Source organism: Chaetura pelagica, unplaced genomic scaffold (genome assembly GCF_000747805.2).
Source record: "Chaetura pelagica isolate M959 unplaced genomic scaffold, ChaPel_1.0 scaffold120, whole genome shotgun sequence".
NCBI classification, from domain to species: domain Eukaryota; kingdom Metazoa; phylum Chordata; class Aves; order Apodiformes; family Apodidae; genus Chaetura; species Chaetura pelagica.
The window spans coordinates 1,218,218-1,239,329 of NW_009951952.1; the positions used below are offsets into that span (position 1 = coordinate 1,218,218).

Sequence of the window (21,112 nt, forward strand, 5' to 3'; positions counted from 1 at the left end):
TATATATATACACTTCAGTAGTAGGGAACAAAGCCTAACAGAACTTCAGTGCTAACCTGACTGCACATTTTTCTTAGCTTCTTGAGGAACAGGGACATGTGGACTTTCACACAGTAAAGTATTTCTGCATTTTACATTATGACCTCATGGAAATCACTGAATAACTTTTATTTATTAAGAAGGTTCTGCTAGCCTCCATCCATTCATCTTTAACTTAAGTGTCCAAAACCATGGCAGCATTCCAGGCAAGGTCTCACCAGCACAACCAATGCTTCCCTGTATGTAAACCCGAAGTAACTTGACTGCTAAAATAGCAGGTGGAAGGCATCTCTAACTTTAGCCATTGTTTTGCAGCAGAGGTTAATTTCTAAACATTCAACTTTACACTTTGCTCTGCTAGTTCCATCTCAGTTATTACTGTAAGACTCTCGCTTTGCATGAGTTAGTCCTTTAACAGTGATGCTCTCCCCACTCCCTGCTCTATTTTACACTTCTCTAGTTTGCCAAGTATCCCTGGAACATAAGCCACTGCTTCTTTCCTAGCCTGTGCTTTTCTCCACCATAGTTTCCAAGTTCAACTGGATCCTCTCCACAATGTAAGCTTAAATATGGGAAAAGCGTTCAGTTTCAACTACTATTCCCTTTTTTCTCCATTTAAAGGATATGATGTGGTGTGCTGATGATCAGCTCTTCTGTTAATTAGCTTTTGTCTAATTTGATACCTGTCTACTTTGTTATATCAATACTGTCTTTTCTCTTACTGGCCAGGTACCTCCAGTTCTCTCCCTGTATGTTGGAAGTCATAAAAGTCCACCTGTAGCTGTCTTAATCACACTTCAATGCAAGTGCTGCTCTTACTATTCTCCAGGTCTGTGGTGACACCTCAAGTTTATTTAAACAAGTTTATTTAAAACCACTGCAAATTCCAGAATGATGGAATTTTATACATCATTTTTATACATGCCTTCTTGTTTCCTGGTGATGGTTTGCTTTCACTTTAGACACAAACCTCCTCTTCTACATGTGTTGTCTGCAGCCACATGCTTTACTTCCCATTATTTCACATTACCCTCCTACTGAAAGCTAAAGCAAAACATCTGAATACTTCTGCAGCCATAAATTATTTTCAGTCCCAATTTCAGTTTCACTGAGAGACCTTTGCTGTGCCTTGCAATTCCTACCTATCCAAAATTCCATACCTCTTCCTAAACACACTGGAGTCTCACAGAAAGAAAGACTAGTTGAAAAATCACTGGAGATTTTATTGTTCCCTTCAGCAACAGCAAGGCTTTTGTTTAGTTCAGCACTCCCCTTGCAAGGATTCAAGGAACCAAGAAAAACCCTCATGTGGTTCTGTTGCAGAGGTGAGAGAAAATTTCTATAATGTACCACTAAAGAGATTCTTTTTGCTGTCTATGAGAAACCAATTGCCTCAGATTGGAGTATGCCAGTATGTGTCTATACTAGGGAGTCTTTCATGACAAAATAATAATAAAACAACCAAAAAAACAAACAAAAAATCAAACCAAGCAGAGAACTGTTGCTTTAAGTACAATTTTACTAAAATTCCCACAAAAATCCCAAAAGGCAGCAGAGTCTTCAAAGTCTGTTCTTTTCTTCTAATGTTACAGATCCACATTCCCATGCATAAAATCAACTGGTTTTCTTTTCTAGAGGGAAAGTAATTTTAAATGAGCTAGTGGAAGCTCTTTGTGGAGTCTCTCCCCACTCCCAACTATGTGGCTTTAGAACTGTTTCCTCTCAACATGACTCTTTCAGACACAAACTGATTAAGTCAGATCAAGGAGAACAACTGAAAAAGCCTTCTGTAGATGTCACTGTAGTTTCTCTTCCCCAGATCTGCTACCCCTCTTACATAAACACAGCCCTGGTCAAAAGATATTTCAACCCCAGGATACCTCATAATAGTGTGGAAAGATTTCTCCTCTAGGTTGCAGCTGGGATCTGAGAGACGACTGATGATGTCTGGAAGCAAGTTATAGATGGCATTGCCCTGTGCAGAAAACAAGGGTCTACATGAGACACAGGATCATGAAGAACAACTTGAGTCCAACACAGTGCAAGGGGAAAGCTGCCCAGTTAATATCACCTCCTTTCTCCCCACCTCAAATCTACTGAAGGGCCCACAGCAGCTTTCCTGTCAAATGAAGTGTCCAGAGGGTGATGCTGGTTCTGCTCTTACCTCCTTGGGCTGTAACTGTTATCAATTTAAGTATCAATTTAAGTATTAAGTACCGTGTAGAGTATAATTTAAACCAAGAACAAACAACTGTGAACGATTTCAGAGATGGTGCATTGCCTGAGCCACAAGGTTAGGGAAGTCTGTTGTAGGGCCTAAAGGTAAGCTGCATGAAACTGTCCCCAGCCCTGTGCTAGGTGTACACAAGAAAGCAAAGGGACAAGGCACTGGTTTGGAGCCTTCCTTCTGATGTCAATGGATGAGGTCAAATTCAGGGATTGAAACACAACTGGTGTGGCAACATTTCTGTTATCTACCTTAATTTAGGCCACTTAGAGGGACACAGGTGCTCTGCATCCCTGATGCACCTTCTCCAGGACTTAACTCTTGTGTCATTGACTCCACCTCCACCAGCTTTTCTCCACTCTTATGAACCAAGGCCCCCAAGCATCCACTTGCCTTGTTGGAGAGTTCATTGAAAAAGTTCTGAGCCACTCCCATGATTATCTCCTCTGGGTCTACAAGCAGGGTTGCCATTTCGCTCACTTGGCCCTTCACCTTTACCATGTCTTTGAGGATGAGGTGAGTCATCACCAGCCCAGCTGTCTGCCTCACACTTGGGCAGGGGTCCTGCAGCCTGACAGAAGCACATAGTTACCACTAAAAGCAGCTGAGTGAGTCCCTCTAAGTTACTGACACCCATTACAGCCTACTCCACAGCCTTGGTCTGTTGTCTCCCTGCTCTGACACCTTCAAATTTGGTTTCCTGAGTCATTCTCACCTCTTCCAAGATGACTGCTGTTGGACATGGCCAGAGACAGGACACTGATTTGAATGGATCTGTGGTTTGATACTGGTTTGATAATGGTTTAGACATTAGGAAGAAATTTGGACATTAGGAGGAAATTCCTCACTATGAGGGTGGTGAGACACTGGCACAAGTTGCCCAGGGAAGCTGTTGCTGCCCCACCCCTGGAAGTGTTAAAGGCCAGGCTGGATGGGGCTCTGAGCAACCTGATGTGGTAGGAGGTGTCCCTGCCCATGCAGGGGTGGTTGGACCTAGATGATCTTTAAGGTCCCTTCCAACCCAAGCCATTCAATGATTTTATGATTCTGGAGGCCCAATGTTACCCTTCCACAGAAGCCTCATCATCTGTCATCTCCCAGCAACGAGCATACCATTACCTGGCATAGAGATGTGATGTCCAAGGCTCCACCAGGTTGGGGAAACGGATGGCCAGATCTCCTGCTGCAAGGATGAGGTTGGATCTCACACCAGGCAGACTGGACTTCTCCATCATTGTGAATAGCAGGCGCAAGTGGGAGTCACAGAACTCCGAGCTGACAAGTTAGGGTAAAGAAAAAGATGGCATAGAAACCAAAATTCCATTTCTCAGAAAGCAGCAAGACAAAAAAAAAAGAAACCCCAAACAACCCACAATCTAATGTGACCGGGACAGGCTGGAAGAGCTGGACAGAGAGAAACCTAATGAAGTTCAACAAGGGCAAGTGTAGAGTACTCTATCTGGGGAAGAACAACCCCATGTACTAGTGGAAGTTAGGGGGTGACCTGCTGGAAAGCAGCTCTGGGGAAAGAGACCAGGGGGTCCTGGTGGACAACAGGCTGACCATGAGCCAACAATGTGCCCTCACAGCCAAAAGGGCCAATGCCATCCTGGGGTGCATGAAGAAGAGGGTGGCCAGCAGGTCGAGGTAGGTTATTCTCCCCTCTGCCCTGGTGAGGCCCCACCTGGAGCACTGTGTGCAGTTCTGGGTTCCCCAGTTCAGGAAGGACAAGGAACTACTGGAGAGAGTCCAGCACAGGGCCACTAAGATGATTAAGGGTCTGGAGCTTCTACCCTATGAAGAAAGGCTGAGAGAGCTGGGTCTGTTTAGCTTAGAGAAAAGGAGGCTGAGGGGGGATCTCATCAATGCTTGTAATTATCTAAAGGGCAGGTGTCAGGAGGATGGGTCCATTCTTCTCAATGGTGTCCAGTGAGAGAACAAGGGGCAACAGTCACAAACTGGTAAACAGGAGGTTTAACATAAATATGAGAAACTACTTCATTACTGTGAGGGTGACAGAGCCCTGGGACAGGCTGCCCAGGGAGGGTGTGGAGTCTCCATCCCTGGAGACATAAAAAACCTGCCTGGACATGTTCCTGTGTGACCTGCTCTATGGGATCCTACTCTGGCAGGGAGGTTGGACTACATAATCTCCAGAGGTCCCTTCCAACCCCTGTGATCCTGTGATTTTGTGACCTAGGAACACTAGTCTTTGTTCTCTCCACAGGAAATGATTTGCAATGTTTGCTTGTGCTTCAGTAGTAGGAAGGCTGGGAAGAGAAGAGGGGCACAGGGAGGCATTACCTGATCATGCAGCATTTGCCAAGAGTCAGGGCTGCAGCAGCTGAGAGTGCTGGGTCGCTGTAGAGCCCAGGGTTGTTGCAGATCTTGAGCACCAGTGGAACAAAGGCAGAAAACAGGTGCTTCCCTAGACAACAGGGATAAAGACAACAAGCATGAGAGCACTGTCTGGGTGTGCCTCTTTAAGAGCTATTAGTTCATTTATCCCAGAACTCCTGCAAGCTATAGAAATGGTTGAGTCATCTTCACCATTGAAAAGCCACTTCCAGAGAGGCAGCTCAAAAAAACAGCCAGCCTACACAGAAACTGACACCAGACAAAAAAATGACAGTGTTTCCTTATGAAGAAAACTGCCTTCCTCCTGGAGCTGTTGCCCACAGCACCTGTTCTTTCACACAGGCAGACAGAGCCAGTGCTCCTTGGTGGCAGCCACACTCACCATCCAGAAGTTCTGTCTCACAAATACTGCGGATGAGCTCGGCCTCAGTGTCATCAGCTGAGGCTCCCACAAGGCCCAGCTCCTCCTCCATGGTGGTCTCATTTCCTGTGCTCTGTGCAGAAAGGAAGAGGGTAAAAAAGATGAGAGGCAACAATAACCCCTTCCTTCACAAAGGACTCTCCTCAGTTGAGAACAGACTGATGCAGAGTTTGATAACCCACTTTTCCCTAAGAACTGAATGAAGCAAGTCCAGGATTTGCCAGCCCACGTGGCACAGCAGACCAGTGAGCAGACACCCAAAGCTGCTGAAGCTACTGAGCTGAGACAGACATGGGACACATCTCCCATCAACACCCTGCACAACTTAAAGGACATGCAAACCCAAAAAGGACGAAGTTCAAAGGGGCCTTTGAATTGCTAGTCTTTGTGAGCAAGATGATGGGAAACATTGTAGCAAGGCAAAAGCAACACAAGGAAAGAAAAGAGATCCAGGCATTGCACAGGGATCTGCATCCAACTGCTGCTGCTTTGGAAGATCTCATAGTAACCTCTTCCTGTGTGGGAAATGGTAGTGACACAGCAAGCAGGGTGGATGAGGAAATGAACAACTAGTTTCTCTGGACACTGCAATGTAGGCATCTAATAAGAGGCTGGATACCTAGGGACACACAACATTCTTCTCTACTCTTACCCAAGAAAGTCATCCTCATCTGGGAAGTGTTCTGACATGAACAGATGATTTCTGTAGTACAGGTCCTATTAAGAAGGTTACTATTACACTTTCATCAAAACTACCTGAGAGAGCCTAGGATCCCCAGCCCTATGGGCAAAGGTTCCAGACAACCTTTTGCAAAACTCTGGGCACCAATGGGTGCTCTTCACTGCTAGCAGCAGGTGCAAAAGATTGCATTGGTAAGAAAGGAGGTGAAAAGTGTTTGTCTGAAACAGGAAGATATGCACAGCCAGGACATCACCCTTCATTTCCTCCCTCTACCTGTTCAAAACCCAGGAACAGTGAGTTTTATCAAACAGGGTCACTGAAAGACCTCAGCTCCCCCTGACAATCCTGACCAACACAGCCATTTTTACTCCCAAAGCTCCAGTATTACCCTGGACCTCACGCATCCTCAGGACAGCACTGCCCAGAAGTTAGCTGGGACGCTAGAAGAGCTGCCCACAGGAAAAAAAACAAACCCTCAGTTCTCACCTGTGGTCTCTTCTTCTTCATGCTGCTGTCAGGCTGCTTTTTGGTCTTTTCCTCCTCCCTGAGGATGCGGCGCCTGCGCAGCTCTGCGCTTACTGACACTTCCAAATGTGCCACCTGCTGCAGTGCCACCTGTCCCACAAGGGACAGCAGGTGCATCAGGAGGAACGTGGGGAGACTGCTAGCACCATCAGAGACTCTGCCAGGAGAAACCCCTGGGTCTAGTGGAGAAAAATGGCCACAGTTCAGTGTTGACCCCTTCCCCATCAGTTACTGTCAAGTCTCACTGTATAACCCATCTCTATGCCCCAAAAAGTCCTTCACAGCTCTTGCACCCTTCCATGCCAACACCTCCACTAGCTCTTCAGCTCTGTTCTCCTCCTGCAATCACTCTTGGCCACCCAATCACAGCATTAGAAATCACGAGTACAGATTTTCTCCACCAGCTTTTTTTCCTCACCAGCTTTCTCCCCATCAGCCTCCTGCAGCTTCTCTAGAGCTTGCTGACTGCACACCCGCAGGATGTGGGCACATATCTCCTCTGCCCCTTCTGCTAGCTGGTAGATGAGCGTAACTGCTGCCTCCATGAAGGGGATCCAGTGCCCACTTGGCTTGGCAAAGCCTAAGGAGAAAAGGGAGCCATGTACCACACGTAGTAGGGACAACACAGGCTGCCTCACAGCCCAGCTTCATCTCCTCCAAACCTGCTGCTGACTTGAACTCACCTTTACTCAAAGCTTCACTCAGGCAACCAAAGAGCATGTGGTCCTGTGGCAGTCGAAAGGGTGCTTTGTTCTTCCCCTGTGCTGACTGCAAGGAGAAGAGAGGAATTACTCTTACCATGTAACAGATTTCCAAGCATGGGATAATGCTGATCAAACCCATGGTAGGTCCGTGGCAGGGACATCCAATACTGCTCTGCAACTCAACACACAGCAGGGACACTACTGTCACTTCTGAAAGGCATGGCAGCAGCACTGGACAGACTTAAAGCTTGGCCAAATGGTGATCCCAGGCCAAGCCAGACAGTTCCAGTATTTCATTTTAAATAAAAAGAACTCATTGGAAATCTCAAAGTGGCCCTTTTTATAGCTGGTATAATTTACTCGTTCTCCACAGTGAATGATGACTGAAACCTCCAGAGTTACCAACAGTAAATCAAGAAGACACCCTTGCCTAGGGGTACTCCAGGATCATGAGGTTTTGCATATATATATATATAAAATCAGTAGAAATAACAGAATAGCTCTGGCTCCAACACCAACTCACACTTAGGCCACTGCATGTGCTCTGTATCAGTCCCACCACATTTTAGGTTGGGAATAGACAACCTAGCAAATTACTAAACCAAGTATGACAGTGCCCAAGGTATCCCAGCATGTCCATGGCAGCCTGATCAAGACACACTTGACCAAAACAATCTACTGCTTGGGGATTTACCAGGTTTCTGTTGCTGGAAACTATTTCTCAATTCATTGCAATCTTATTCTCTGTACTGAATTTCTGCCTGTGGCAGGAAGGGGAAGGAAGAACTACCACAGTCATTCAAGTATCTACAGTTCAGTTCCTTCTCACATACAAAGTTAACTGCAGAGTTAAGTCAATCTAAAATTGAATTACCACCATCTTCAGAGTATTTAAGAATGTTGTAATGCACATTCATTTGTGAGGGTCCTGTGGAAACATCCCCAGTAGAAGGGGCAAATGCAGAATGGTGGTGTTGTATAAAGGAGGACTGCTTTTATGATGGAACTTCTGAACCAAAATGTCATGCATTCTTGAGTCCAAAACCAAAGAGCTTTTTATTTTCAAGTTCATTACAAAAATAAAGTATAAATTGTTCCCTAGACAAAGAAGCCATCTGATAGGCAATCAGCATGTTGTTATAAGTACAACATGGACAGGTTTGAAAACCTTTCATGTTTTATATTCAGCTGTACAGCTGACAACTCTCAAATATCAATTAATAGGGAGGGCAAAAGAATCACACACCAGAAAACATCAGTAGAGGAAAGGGCTTCATGGTTGAGGAAACACCAATCAGCTTAGAACTGGGAGTCTGAGGAAGAAAATTGAAAGGAAAACAGATTTTCTTGTGCACTGAACTCTTTACTAATTGAATTCAGTCTGTTGCCTAATGAAAATATTTTTATTACATGTTCACTGATGTGTGCTAAGCTTTCCAGACAGTGCTGCTGAATGGTCTCAACCTACTTAATTTCAAAGTCGGTACAAAATTTAATCACTTCTCTCTCTTCTCAGTACAACCCTTTTGGCCTCCCCCTTCTCTGTTTGTGGATGACCCCGGGAATAAGCTAGAAGTCTTACCTTAGGGGGAGTAGCAAGTTTGGAGATGACATAGCACACTTCTTGAGCCAGGTGATAGTCTTCACATGCCTTCTCAGACAGTCCTACTGTCACCAAGACATCCAAGTTGCTACCTATGATCTCTGGCTTCCCTCTGTGGAATGGAAAGTTCGAGGGGGGTATTACCCAAGTTGCTGCTGAAAGTTTACACATGTATGGATAACCAATAAAAATACTCCTTGTGCCTTGTGGAAGGCAGTGGTTTGAGTAAGGGGGGGAAGGGGAAATCCATCCAACAGCTCAAGGTATAGGTACAGGAGCAGCAAGCAGTATTCCACAAAAGCCAGTATAATCCACACTCCACTAAGAGATGAGGTTCTCAAAAATGAACATCACTGGGCAGGTTTTGTAAAGAAAGAAGATTATTGACTCTTCTCTCTTAACAGAAAGGAACAAAACTTAAAAAGAGTACGAAAAATGTTGCAAAGCAGAAGAGAGTCCAGCAGCTCACAACTGGTGATGGGTGACACTTACTCCCCTACCATGGGAAACAAAACAACAACAAAACCCCCCAAAAAACATGCCTTGACCCCTCCATTCCCTTTCTACCTCTGAAAGGTAGAATTATGCAGGCCTGTTCTGAGGAATACATGATTCACTGGGTGAAGAAGGCAAGAATAGAATCTCATGTATTTAAAAAGATAATCTAAAAAGTTCAACAGAGGCATCTGTAAGACAAAAAGCAAAATCACCTCCCTTAGCAGATTTGTGAAGAAGGCAATGCTGTTCTTATTTCACACACTCACATACTCATGGACCCCACACAGGATCTCATGGGATACACTCTGGAAGCCTACATTTTCCTTTACAACAATTTTAGGGAAGGATATTAATTTTGAGATGACACCTGCAATTCTGCTGCAAGCATGTGGGATGGAGTGGTAGAAACACCTTGGAAAGAACATCTAATACTGAAATTGCAGAGCTGGCTGCAGGCTCCAGAAATGGCTCCAACTCTAGAGCCAAGGACATTAAGATCATCACTATGCAGGTCTATTTTCAACTGATGAGGGACACAAGTAGCAAGAAGAAATCAGCAGGTAAGCTAAATGTAAGAGGGTCATCAGGCTGGAAAAATGAAGAAATTAAAACCTGATAGTGCAATTACAGTCTTTTAGCCCCCAGCAAAGGGGTGAGATTAATTTCCTTCCACACTAAAGGCTTCAGACATCTCTACTCAGCAGCTTCTCTCTGTTCTTATCCAAACACAGACAAAGCTGCAGAGCTGTGGCACAGTAAACTCTGAGAGGGGATGGGCATTCAGAGCACAAAGAAAGTAACATTATCATACTGGCTCAGAGATGGAGCTGGTGGGACCCAGCACAACTATGTTTAATTCCAGGCTTCATTACCCCCTGACCTGGTTACTATTTCAAAGCTGCAGAACAAAGGGTCAGCTGACACAGCACTCACAGTTCTTCAATAAAAATCAACTCCCAGGATCAGAGCAGGCCCTGGGCTCACCGTGCCATCATCCCCAGCAGCATCACAGCAGCACGTCGTTCCAGCGACGAGCAGGGAGATTTTCCCGTGAATCGTTCCCAAAGCAGCTGGATCACAGCAGGTTTTATTTCATCCTTCTGCACAAACTCAGAGATCTGGAAAAGAAGTGCAATAAAACAAGGAGGGACAGGCAGGGGAGGATGGGCTTCAAACCAACAAAGACATTATCTGCAAGGACTAGCAGTTTAATATCACAGACACCTCAGATCACAAATACAATCCAAACTCAGGCAAGGCAAGTACTCACTATTTCTTCTAAGCACTGCATCATTCCTAGAGATGCATCCACCATGATGAGAGAGAGAGAATGCACCAGGCCCTGGGCCCTGGCCCTTTGAAGGGGGAAAGGAAAATAAAATTAAAAAAATATGAAAAGGTAAAGAAAAAAGCAACTGTCACAATCCTTCTCCTATGCAGAGACCTGAGGACGTCTATTAGGTAACAGACCTGATCCCTAAGGACAGAAAAACTTCCCCATCCACAAGGCTGAGTTCTCCAAGTCACCCTGCTCAAGTGCCAATGAGTGTGACATGAGCTCAAATGTGCCTTTGTGCTGCTGCTCCTCCTGGTGCTCAAAGGCCCAACATGAGGCACTCACCACCCTCTTCCCAGTTTGCTCACAAGCACAAGTACTAGAGCATATGGAACTGAAAATCTCTCTGGGAACAAATAAGTCCAGAGCTCAAACTGCAGGAGATGTGCCTCCAGGAAATAGTATCACAAATAAGAATTAGTGGGTGCCTTCTATTGCCCTGATGGTACAAATGAGGGTGAGGTATGGTGCATCTCACTAGGGGTCACACTTATCTGATGAATGTGTATATCCAAGAGGATTTACATGTGAGCAAGTGCTAAGAAAAAAGAGCAACTGCCACAGCAGAGGGGACACAGCTCCTCCCTAGCATGGAAGACATAAACACATAAGTGGTACCCAGCTCCCACCTCCAACTCCTCCCTAAGGATCAGCAAGAAAGACACCATTAAGGTGCTCTCATCTGTCAGGTGGAGAAGTTTGTTCCAAAAAAGACTGGTCTGAATTAATAACAAACAGAAATGTGTGTGAGAGCACCCCAACAATAATAATACCAAATAACCTTGTGCAGTGTGGGGGATAAGGAAACTGTATTGAACAGTCAAGGACACAACTAACAGTAAGAAAACCAGTAAACACAGAGGAATGTGTAGTTTACACAATGCCTAGACTCAGATAAGGTCAGAGCATGTGGGACTTGTCCTGAGCTCTGGGAACAGAAAGATAGCCCCAATTTTAGAGCACGCTGTATATCATTCCTCTTATTATCCCAACTACAGCCATAAGAAACACAGAATGAGGGAACAGACATTGGGCAACAACTCTGCCCACTGAGGGTGAAGTACTCAGGATTCTTAGCTGTGGGGTGACACAGTAACAACCCAAAAGGTTGAAAAAATCATCAAAAATGAGTTCATTGTTGCCAATTAATAACCCTGCTGACATGACAGACATTCCTAATAGACATCCCTTGTTCCCTATCCCACATCATTTGGGCACATGTATCTTTGTGCAGTGATTTGTATGAGTGGATTGATGAGAAAGTTAAGTGTGTCTGATACCAGTTTCATAACAAATAATTCTCAGCTTCTCCTTCTCTAAGGTCTCACATGAAGTTTGCTGCATGAATTTCCTGCACCTGAACTCTACAACAAACTACAAGCAGAAGCTCAGCAGGAGGTCCCACAGGATTACCAGGACACTCAGATATTTCTAAAAACATCTTGAAACTGCACAAGTGTTGGTAACAGCTCATAGAGAAAGCTTCTTGCCTAGTGGACACATGTTACATTTCAGCTTGGCATGAAACCTGCCAACTTTGATTTATCTTCCTGTCCATACCCCATTCCCAACAGCTCCCCAGAAGAAGAAACAGGAGAAAAAGAAAAAACCCTCTGATGAGGAAGACCCATACCTCTCTGAATCCCCACTGGGGCTCAGGTAGAGCCTCCTATAGGCGTTCAGCACAGCCTCCTTAATCCCAGGCTCTTTTGACCATATGAGGGGGAGCATCCTGCGGACTCCAGGCAGTGCTTGGGGCACACCAAACTGGGACACTGTCACAAAGAACTCAATGGCTTCCTGCACCACTGCAGAGAGAACAGTTGCATTAGTGCAGTTCTTACCTCACCCTCATTAGAGAGACTGTTATAATTCCTAGGTGGACTGCTCTCACAGCAAGCCCTACAAGCCTCTGAGATCACTGCTACTGTCTACAGAGGGCTCAAGTCAGAGTAAGGTCACAAAGATGTATCTATGCCCTCGAGGAAACAAGCATGGGTTAACAGCTAAATCCAGTATGATACATTTCAAGGAGCACAAAGAGCTTATCTGAGAAAGAACAAAATTCTCTTCTGGGAACTGGTAGCTTAGGGGGAAAAAAATAAATAAATCTGGTCACAGCAGACAAAAGCAGCTGAATATAAGTCCTAGTGCGATGCTGCAACCAGAGAAACTAGGCTATGTCATGTATACATGGGGTAAGGGTAAGGTGTTTGATTCCAGCTGGACTGCTCCTGAAATACACTGCCCAGTCTTCTGCTTGTGAGACAAGGAAAAAGCATGGAGCTGGAGAGCTACACGAGGGCCACAGTCATGATCAGAGGAACTGTATAGTGAACAGTTCATAGAGTCTGACCTCTGGTAAGTGGGAGCTCACACGAATATAAGCCCCAACTTGTGCATCTGAATAAAGATCAGACAAGCTGGCATGCTTCCCCTGCCCCAAATCACACCAGAAGATACATATTTGCAACAGAAAAAATAAAACTAAGTCTTTGATCTTTAATTAAAACATGTAAGTCTGAGCACACACATCCCTTACCACCAAGCCCCTCACCCAGCAGCATCCTGTCCCCAAATGGAGACAAGGTCTCAAAATGTCTCTGCTGTCTAGACACCCAACTTGCCTTCCTACAGCATAAGAGGAAGGTGAAAATGCTGTAAAATCTGAGCAGCCATAACAAAAATAATCCAAAGCCCCAGTGTTTCAGTATCAAGTGGGGCCTCCCCCTTGGCCTGCAAATGACCTGTAAAGACACTGAGTTCAAGCCCAGGCATACTTATTACAGGTCAGGTACAAGTTCTTAGTACAGATGAAGCCTCAGGAGTACTTGCATGAATCTAGGGTGCTGTAGTGCCCAGATGCATCTGTACCCCAGAACCATGTGAGTGGCTGGCAAGAGGATGTTCCAGGGAGGATGGGAGAGGAAGGAGCTGTGTCCCCCCATGCCCCAGCCCCCTTGGGGGTGCCAATTCACAATTAGCACTTAAAAAGTCTAATTGGTTACAGCAGTTCTAATATGAAATATGAATACCTGATTTAACTCAAAGGCCTACTCATCACCACCTCTCACTACAGCACTGGAAAGGACCAGAACCCATTGATCAGGATCACTGTTAGCTACAAAGTTTAATGAAAGGTGAGCTGGACCAGACAAGCTGCTCACTTGCCCTCTTGTGGCCAGCATAACACCTGGAGCTGCACCAGGGCACTGAGCAGGTAGCAGAATCCAGCTTTGTTGGCCGTGCTTACTTTGGGAGAACCCTGGCTGAGATGATGAACATACATCCCCTCCCATGGGATGGGGGGAACCTCCATAAAATAAGTCATTTTGGTCATCTGACCTTGAAAATTATTTTCAATCATGTAAATTAAAAAAATATGGATTCCTGAAAAGCCCACTCACATCCTGATACAACCTCTGTGTGACACCCATTTAGATGGTGCTTGCTGTTCCAATAATCTAGAAGTGCCTAGTGACCTATCTGGTCAGTGAAAAGCAGCTCCTGCAAACCTTTCCCTTTCCTCTGGAACTCCACTACTCCCACATCTCCTCCTCTTCAGCAAGGGGAAAGATCTAGAAACACTGAACAGGGCAGAAAGGGTCCCACATCTATTTCACACACCTGAGACACAGTTTTCATACATCATCTTGCTGATCAGGCCCAGGGCTTCTGTGATTTTCACCGAGAAGTTGTAAGCATCTTGCAGGTACTGCACCAACATCTCCTGTTTGACCAGTTCTGTTTGAGGCTGCTCTTCTGGTACAACTTCTTTAGCCTCAAGACTACTGGTGAGACTTGGAGATTCCTCACTGTTCTCACCTCGGCAGGAACCTACACAGCACAAAGACTCGTTTGTGAGCAGTATTGAAGGTACAATAGAAACAGGCACAGTTTAGGGTATTTTAACTGTTATCTCTTCACCCCATAGCAACACCTTCCAAGAGGCAGGAGACAAACATCCAAATTCTGCCATCAGTCTTAGCTACAAAGACAAAAATCTCAGCATGCTGTAGAGTAAGTTCCACTACTACAATGTGATGCACCACAGAAATGCCAACTTAATATGGGTGTGGAGAAAGGCATGGTCAACTTGAGACAAAGTCCATTAAAATGCTGAAGGGGTTCATCTGACCGTTGCAGCTCTCCAAAGATGGATAAAGACCCTAAAAGAGAATCAGGGCAGAGTTGGGAGAAGGCAAACACTACTACTCTCTAGCAAAGTTTGTGCAAGTGTGGAGAGCTGACAAAGTTAAGAAGATTAAATTATTTAGACGGTAGCCTTTTGACAGAAATGAGCTCAAGGGATTAGCTAAGAAACCTTATTCAGAAGCAAAACCAAAGATAAGGCATATGAAGTCTTATAAACATGCCCACAGAGGATTGAGCCCCGGATCAGCAAGACTTTGTTTGAATTTGGTCAAGGCTGCAGAGGGTAAGTGTTACGTGCCACCAACTGTTCAGGAAGCAGAACTGACAAATTTGGACAGGACAGAAGGGTGCGAGCAGATAATAGTGGCTTCACTCCCCTCAGCAGATATTATGCGAGTTAGAGAATCAGAAGTGCACTTCTAGTGGAACACAGAGCTGTTCTGACCAGAAATAAGAGAACTACTGTGATCCAACCAAAATGTCAGGCCACTATAGAAGTGAATGACCCAGAGATGGTGCAGTTCCCTGAGCTGTCACGTACATGCAGACTAAGCTCCACAGGTTGGAAGGAGGGACAGGGCATTCCAGAGCTCTAACTCTGGCATCAGCTTGGACTTAAGGAAGAGACACAGCGACCCAAAATAAGTTACCTGTGTAAAGTCTCTTCAGAACACCCAGGATTGTTGCCTCCTCATTTTCCTCCCCAGGGCCACTGAATGGCTCCTTCCCCTGGAAGCGACACAGGGCCTTCTGCGTCAGGCGGGCTGCGCTCCTGGACAGTGACATTGCCCAAGTGAAAAACATCAGCAACCCCTGAGGGCAGAACACCAGGGAAACCACCCCACTTTGCCCTGAAGACCTGGGAAAGAAGCTCCTGCCAGTCAATATCTTGTGCTGGGTGCCCATGTTAGTGTCTTCCTAAAGAGCAATGTTGCTGGAAATCACCCCTCTATACTGGAGCTCAAACCTGTCTTGAACAGACAGCTAGAGACCAACACATCTCTTAGGATAAACACTCTCTCAAACTACAGAGCCCTCTTACTTGTAATTCAGCTTCCTCAGCAGCCCAGTGATTTGCTCCAAGGTACTCTCCACTGTTTCCTCAACTTCCAGCACCTCCTCTTCCCCTTCTTGCAGTGGCTGAAAGAGGTGCTGCACAGCAGCCCTGACTTCTGGCAGCATTGCTTCCCACTCTTCCTCTGGGCTGATCACTGGAGCTATTAAAAAAAAAACAGAGGGAATGAAGAATACAGAGGCTCAAAGAGGGAGAGAAACTAATCCAGAACTTAGGAATTTTACTTCTCCCCCCTTCACTTCACAGGGAGGCACTATTCCCATTGCTGATCCCACCCAGACTGCAGTAAGGACAAGAACTCCTTAGCATAAAAAGCTCCAAAACACTGAGGGTAAAAAAATTACAGGTAAGAGAGAACCATCATTTGCTGTTTATTTTTTGTAGGCAGCCCCAGTTCCAAGGCTAATCAAGTTTAAATTAGTATCTAATTTAAACTTATGGCTCAAGCCATAAGTTTATGGCTCAAGCAGCCCTTGAATGGTTGAAAAAGGAAACTTGGGAGGGTGTTCATAGTTGTTTTCAGCTCTTACCCTGAAAACAGGCTATTTTGCTAAGAGGACTGTTGATCAAGATACAGACAGTATCTTGGTAACACTTGGTTTTATAACACTACTGTAGGAAAAGAAGTTAATTTAATCCCAGTTATCTGACCTCACGGTCTCATGTTGAGTCAGATCTCCAAACAGTCACCACAACCTGGGAGCAAATTTAAGATGAGGAAAAGTAAGCCCCTGGTGTGCCCTAGGAAGGGGAAAAAGGAAGAAGGGAAATTACCTGCTGTGGATCTGCCACAGTTCCTCATTTCTTGCAGCTTCCTCACCTCTTTCTTCAGTGGCTCAGCCAAGTCAGCACAGCTTAACTGGAAGAGAAGAAGAAATATGTTAGTCATTCTCCTTTCTCTGAAATGCTTGAGTTTTCCTTTCTCTTCCACTCCCTGCTCTAAGTTGGCAAATCCCTCAGATAACTGGTTTTGGAAACTGGAATAGTAGACTCTGACCATCATCCTAGAATGGGAACTGCTGTAAATTGCCACTCTGAGGCTCAGAAGCTTGGGAGAAGGTGCAGCTAAACACAAGGAGCTACATCCCTGTGCGGTGATACAAAAGACTCATTCTGATCCTAAGGAAAGATCAAATCAAACTGCTGCAGGTTTTCCACTATCAACACATCCCCCCAAGCCTTCAACATACCTAAAAACAACAACATGTGAGGGAAAAGACAGAAGGCAAGATCTGAACTTGGGAAAACCAGAAAGCTCCCACCTGCAGAGTCAAAGGCTACACTGTCCCTCCCACAGGACACAGAGGGCTGCTACCCTGGCTATAGCACACTGCAGATATTCAGCCAGCAAACAGACATCTATCATATTCATCATATTAGTCACAATTACCTTGCAGGAGAAGGGATTGTTGGACAAAAATGCAGCCAAGAGCTGGATTGCATTTTTAACTACCACCACAGATTTGTCTTGGAGACGTCCGACGGCCAGTGATACCACAGACTGAAACTGAGTCAAAGGCAGGACCTAGCACAGAATGAGAGCAAGGACACAGTTATTAAGGTGGCCTAGAGACTCATGAAAACTATTTTACTGCAGACATATTAATTTGCCAAAAGGCACAGTTACAGATTTATAGAAAAATCTAGGTCTGAAGGGACCTCTGGATATCTCCTGGTCCAGCCTGTTGAAAGCAAGGACTCAGACACTAGGTTATCCAGAGTCCTGTTGAGTCTTATTATATCTAGGGTGATGTTTCCCCATTCCAGTGTCCAAGAAGAGCTTGTGTACTGTGCTCTTCCTTACAGTCCGTCCCAGTAATGAAAAGCAGAATTTAATTTCTGTTCCCCAGTTCTCTCACCCCTAGGATCTTAGTTCTCTTGGGAAAAGGGAACTGCAGGCACCACAGTACACAGAAACAATACCTTTTCCTGTTAAACTTCAGTGTCTGCAAGCAAAGAGCCAGGTAACAGAGACTCCCTGGGGAAACACTCCAGGGAAAAAGGGATGGCTGAGGCAAGGCCACTTCCCCAGCACAGGCTGACCTTGCACTGAACGATCCGAGCGAAGAGCTGGAGCACACGGCTGCGAACGAAGCTGTGGATGTCACAGACATGGGCCTGCAGGATGCTCAGGAACTGGTCCCGAGTGCCACGGGCAGCTTCCTCCAGCTGGTCACCATTCAGCACCTGCAGCAGCACTTCTGCCATGGCTGCCAGCACAGCATTCCGCATCATGTAGCTCTGCAAAAAGAGGAGTTGGTGAGCTAGGAAGAGACAAACGGACCTGACTTGATGTGCCAAGGGAAGGAGAGCCCAGAGTTTGGGCTTTCTAAGTTCCAAGCTTCAGCCTTAAGTGAATTTCTTCCCTGTGAACTTTTTATTAACCTTGGGTGAGCATCGTTGTGGCTGCAAGGGAGAGCAATCCAACCCTACTCTTGAGCTAGATCCATCGAAGCCAAGGACTGATAAGAGAAACTTTTAAGGGCAGTTTAAGAAAAGGTAACACAATGACAAACTCATTAAGCACTGAAGAGCAGCTGGGATCTCCATTCTCTGATATCTAGGAGTGACAACCAGACAGTAGATGTAATGGTTTTCATTTCCTTTGCATCATATAGGTAAGGGGAGAAGCTGTTCCAAACAGCAGGTTTGGGCTACTTGATCTCTGTGAAAGAGGTTCTGTTTTCAGACAGGAAAGCTAGATGGTAGCACCTCCACTTGACTCCCCCAGACAGGGTAGTACTGTGCAAATGTACCTCCCCATCCAAGTGACGCAGGAGAACGCTCATGTTGGATAACACCAGAGCTGGGATCTGCTCAGCCAGTTCTGTTACAAAGGCAGCATAACCCTTCATTCCAGAAGCATCACGAGCCACATCCTGCGGACATTTCTGTCCGATTTCCCTGCACAGAAAGATGACAGAAGGAATAGGGTGCCTCAAGTTGCTAGAGACAGAAGGACAAGCCTTGGGGTGCTTTTCTCACCTCAGCAATTCGCCCACCAGGCTCTTCAGACCATACTCTGTAGCCCAGAGGCTCACAGCCTGGGCAAACACTGGGGCTACGTGTTCAAAGTGCTGCAGCATCTGCGTGATCTTCAGCGTGGCACCTGTCGCATGTGAGGAGGGAGAAAGAGGTCAGGGAAAGGAACTGGGAAAGGCCAGAGGAAGCAGGCAGAAGAGCAGGAACTCACTAAACATGTGATCATAGCGAGTCAGAGCTGCAGCAAGCAGGTGTATCACAGCTTCCCGCGTGGCCCGGTACTTCTGAAGACCGATACCTGGATTCTCCAGGATACGATAGCAGGTTCCTGTCATTAAGCTGAAGCCACAGAAGAGACAAGTCAACCTCAGCATCACAACTTGCACCAACATCATTCTAGCACATGGCACTGGGCAAACATTTCCCTCAAAGCAGAGGAATTCTCCAATATCCTTAAAAAAAAATCTGAGCAAACATCGTCTGAACTTTAACATGAGAACAGGAAGAGTTTTGTCCATTTCCCAGTGATGTCTACACCCTGCTGAGGGCTGAAAAACCACCTGACTGGCAGATTTAACAGTTAACCCTCCCTTCCAGAAAACCACTGTCCCCCATAACACCTCTATAAGCACTTCATCCCCTACCTGACAAACTCTTCTTCCACCACCAAACCACTCCAAAGCTGACAGAGATCCAGTTGCAACAGCTGTGTCAGCAACCTTAAGAGTGGATCCCTCTCCTCTTCCCACAAGGATCCAGAGGTCTTGGCACGGTTCTTCTTGTTCTAGAAAGGAGATGTGATCCATCAGCAGCTTGACGTGATGAAAACCACCATCATCACACTGCTTCCCTTCAAACAGAAAACTACTGTTAAAAGCTGCTGCACTAAGGGACATTTAGTGAGATACACCAGACGTTTCCAAGCCCACAGCAAACGACCATGTCTGTCATCTTTGAGCACAGAAGGGAACTCTTGAGAAGTTACCAGCACAGAAAGGACCAGCCAGACACTGAAGAGTGAAACAGAGAGGCCTGGACAACTGAATCCCTGCTGATGGGTAGACACATACTGTCCCTTTGGCTGTTTTCTCTTTCACAGAAATCCTAGTACCCAGATACTTTTTACAAGGGTGTGTAGTGATAGAACACAGGGTAATGGCTTTGAGCTGGAAAAGGAGGGATTTAGGTTAGAAATCAGGAAGAAATTTTTCAGTGTGAGGGTGGCGAGACACTGGCACAGGTTGCCCAGGGAAGTTGTGGAAGAGTTCAAGGCCAAGTTGGATGGTGCTCTGAGAACCTGGTCTAGTAAGAGGTGTCCCTGCCCATGCAGGGGGGTTGGAACTAGGTGATCTTTAAGGTCCCTTCCAACCCAAACGACTCCACATGATGTACCGCTCTTGCCAGCATAAAGTTCAAATAAACCCAGCTCTAACACTGACAAATACCAGCGAGTTCAGCAAGCTCTCAAGTCTTCCATGGTCATCTCGTTTTTCCCCTAGTCCCCTCACTTACCTTCCCACCAGGATGCACCTCCAGCAAAGCACTCTTGCACGTTTCTGTCTCAAAGGCATCTACCAGGCCAGTCAGCAAGTAGCAGTTCATCTTGAGAGCATTGAGATGAGCAGCACGCTCCCCACAGCTCAGCCCAGAATCACCCAAGATGGTGGGAAGCTCATTGGAATGATGGGACACCACTGAGGAAAGGCAGAAAGTCATGAGCACTCCTTGCCAGACCCCTCAGCCATCCTCTTTTGGAGACCTAGAGCAGCCATCAGATTACCAAAGACATGTGCTCACATCCCACCAGCTGGAACGTGGGCTGCCCCCTGCAGCCCAAACCTTGGATGTGCTGTCCTGTCCTATCCCCACAGCCCCCCATCAGCTCACAGAAGCACTCCCTCAGAGCTGATGCATCCCAAAGATGCATTCCCCAGGGATGCAGGGAAGGGGATTTCCTGTCGGCCTGCCCTTACAGCGAACACGCACAGCTCTGCAGTGCCCACCAAGATTACAGACCATATTGCTGGAGTGGGCTGAGGGTGCAACCCAGCTGGTCAAGTCACATTAGCCTTTCTGTCATCATGGAGCTGCTGAAAGGAGGGCAACCTCCCCATCACCCCTGCTGCAGCCGGCAGCAGCCAATACCCACCCTGCATCATCAGCTCCAGGGCATCCTCCTTCACATCCGTCCCCACAGCTCCGAAGTGGCTGCAAGAGAAGCAGAGCCCGTGAGAACAGCGAGGAAACGCCCCCGGGTAGAGAGGCGAGCGCCTGGGAGCACCAGCCCCTTGGCAACCCCCGGTGTGAGCCTCAGCCCCGCTCGGCACTTACTGCAACACGCTGTAGAGGGGGTCGAAGTGCTGCAGCACAGCCAGCGCGCCCTGCGCCCGGAAGGCAGCCCGGAAACCTGCGGGGAAAACACAGCGGGGGAGGAAACAAGCGGGCACGGCCGTGTGAGCGGCCCAGGCCCCGGGGAGCGTGTGTGTGTGTGTGGTACCCTGGGCTGG

At 46.4% G+C, this 21,112-nt stretch overlaps 1 protein-coding gene across 1 annotated transcript in view; it reads right to left on the reverse strand.

The window, feature by feature from the left end:
- NCAPD2 (non-SMC condensin I complex, subunit D2) overlaps nucleotides 1–21,013 on the reverse strand; it is a gene marked incomplete at its 5' end in the record, with an annotated part of 24,149 nt that extends 3,136 nt beyond the window's left edge. Inside the window, 26 exons of the mRNA XM_009999037.1 lie at nucleotides 1,920–2,014; nucleotides 2,660–2,837; nucleotides 3,386–3,541; nucleotides 4,571–4,694; nucleotides 5,007–5,118; nucleotides 6,214–6,431; nucleotides 6,671–6,832; nucleotides 6,936–7,020; nucleotides 8,539–8,671; nucleotides 10,042–10,175; nucleotides 10,328–10,412; nucleotides 12,027–12,201; nucleotides 14,021–14,230; nucleotides 15,199–15,320; nucleotides 15,591–15,765; nucleotides 16,163–16,165; nucleotides 16,398–16,482; nucleotides 17,014–17,148; nucleotides 17,667–17,864; nucleotides 18,380–18,527; nucleotides 18,609–18,732; nucleotides 18,817–18,944; nucleotides 19,250–19,389; nucleotides 20,118–20,299; nucleotides 20,755–20,813; nucleotides 20,937–21,013. Of these exons, the coding sequence (XP_009997339.1) occupies nucleotides 1,920–2,014; nucleotides 2,660–2,837; nucleotides 3,386–3,541; nucleotides 4,571–4,694; nucleotides 5,007–5,118; nucleotides 6,214–6,431; nucleotides 6,671–6,832; nucleotides 6,936–7,020; nucleotides 8,539–8,671; nucleotides 10,042–10,175; nucleotides 10,328–10,412; nucleotides 12,027–12,201; nucleotides 14,021–14,230; nucleotides 15,199–15,320; nucleotides 15,591–15,765; nucleotides 16,163–16,165; nucleotides 16,398–16,482; nucleotides 17,014–17,148; nucleotides 17,667–17,864; nucleotides 18,380–18,527; nucleotides 18,609–18,732; nucleotides 18,817–18,944; nucleotides 19,250–19,389; nucleotides 20,118–20,299; nucleotides 20,755–20,813; nucleotides 20,937–21,013 (3,443 nt within the window). The remainder of the gene's footprint in view (nucleotides 1–1,919; nucleotides 2,015–2,659; nucleotides 2,838–3,385; nucleotides 3,542–4,570; nucleotides 4,695–5,006; nucleotides 5,119–6,213; nucleotides 6,432–6,670; nucleotides 6,833–6,935; nucleotides 7,021–8,538; nucleotides 8,672–10,041; nucleotides 10,176–10,327; nucleotides 10,413–12,026; nucleotides 12,202–14,020; nucleotides 14,231–15,198; nucleotides 15,321–15,590; nucleotides 15,766–16,162; nucleotides 16,166–16,397; nucleotides 16,483–17,013; nucleotides 17,149–17,666; nucleotides 17,865–18,379; nucleotides 18,528–18,608; nucleotides 18,733–18,816; nucleotides 18,945–19,249; nucleotides 19,390–20,117; nucleotides 20,300–20,754; nucleotides 20,814–20,936) is intronic.
- Between the last annotated feature and the right edge of the window lie 99 nt (nucleotides 21,014–21,112).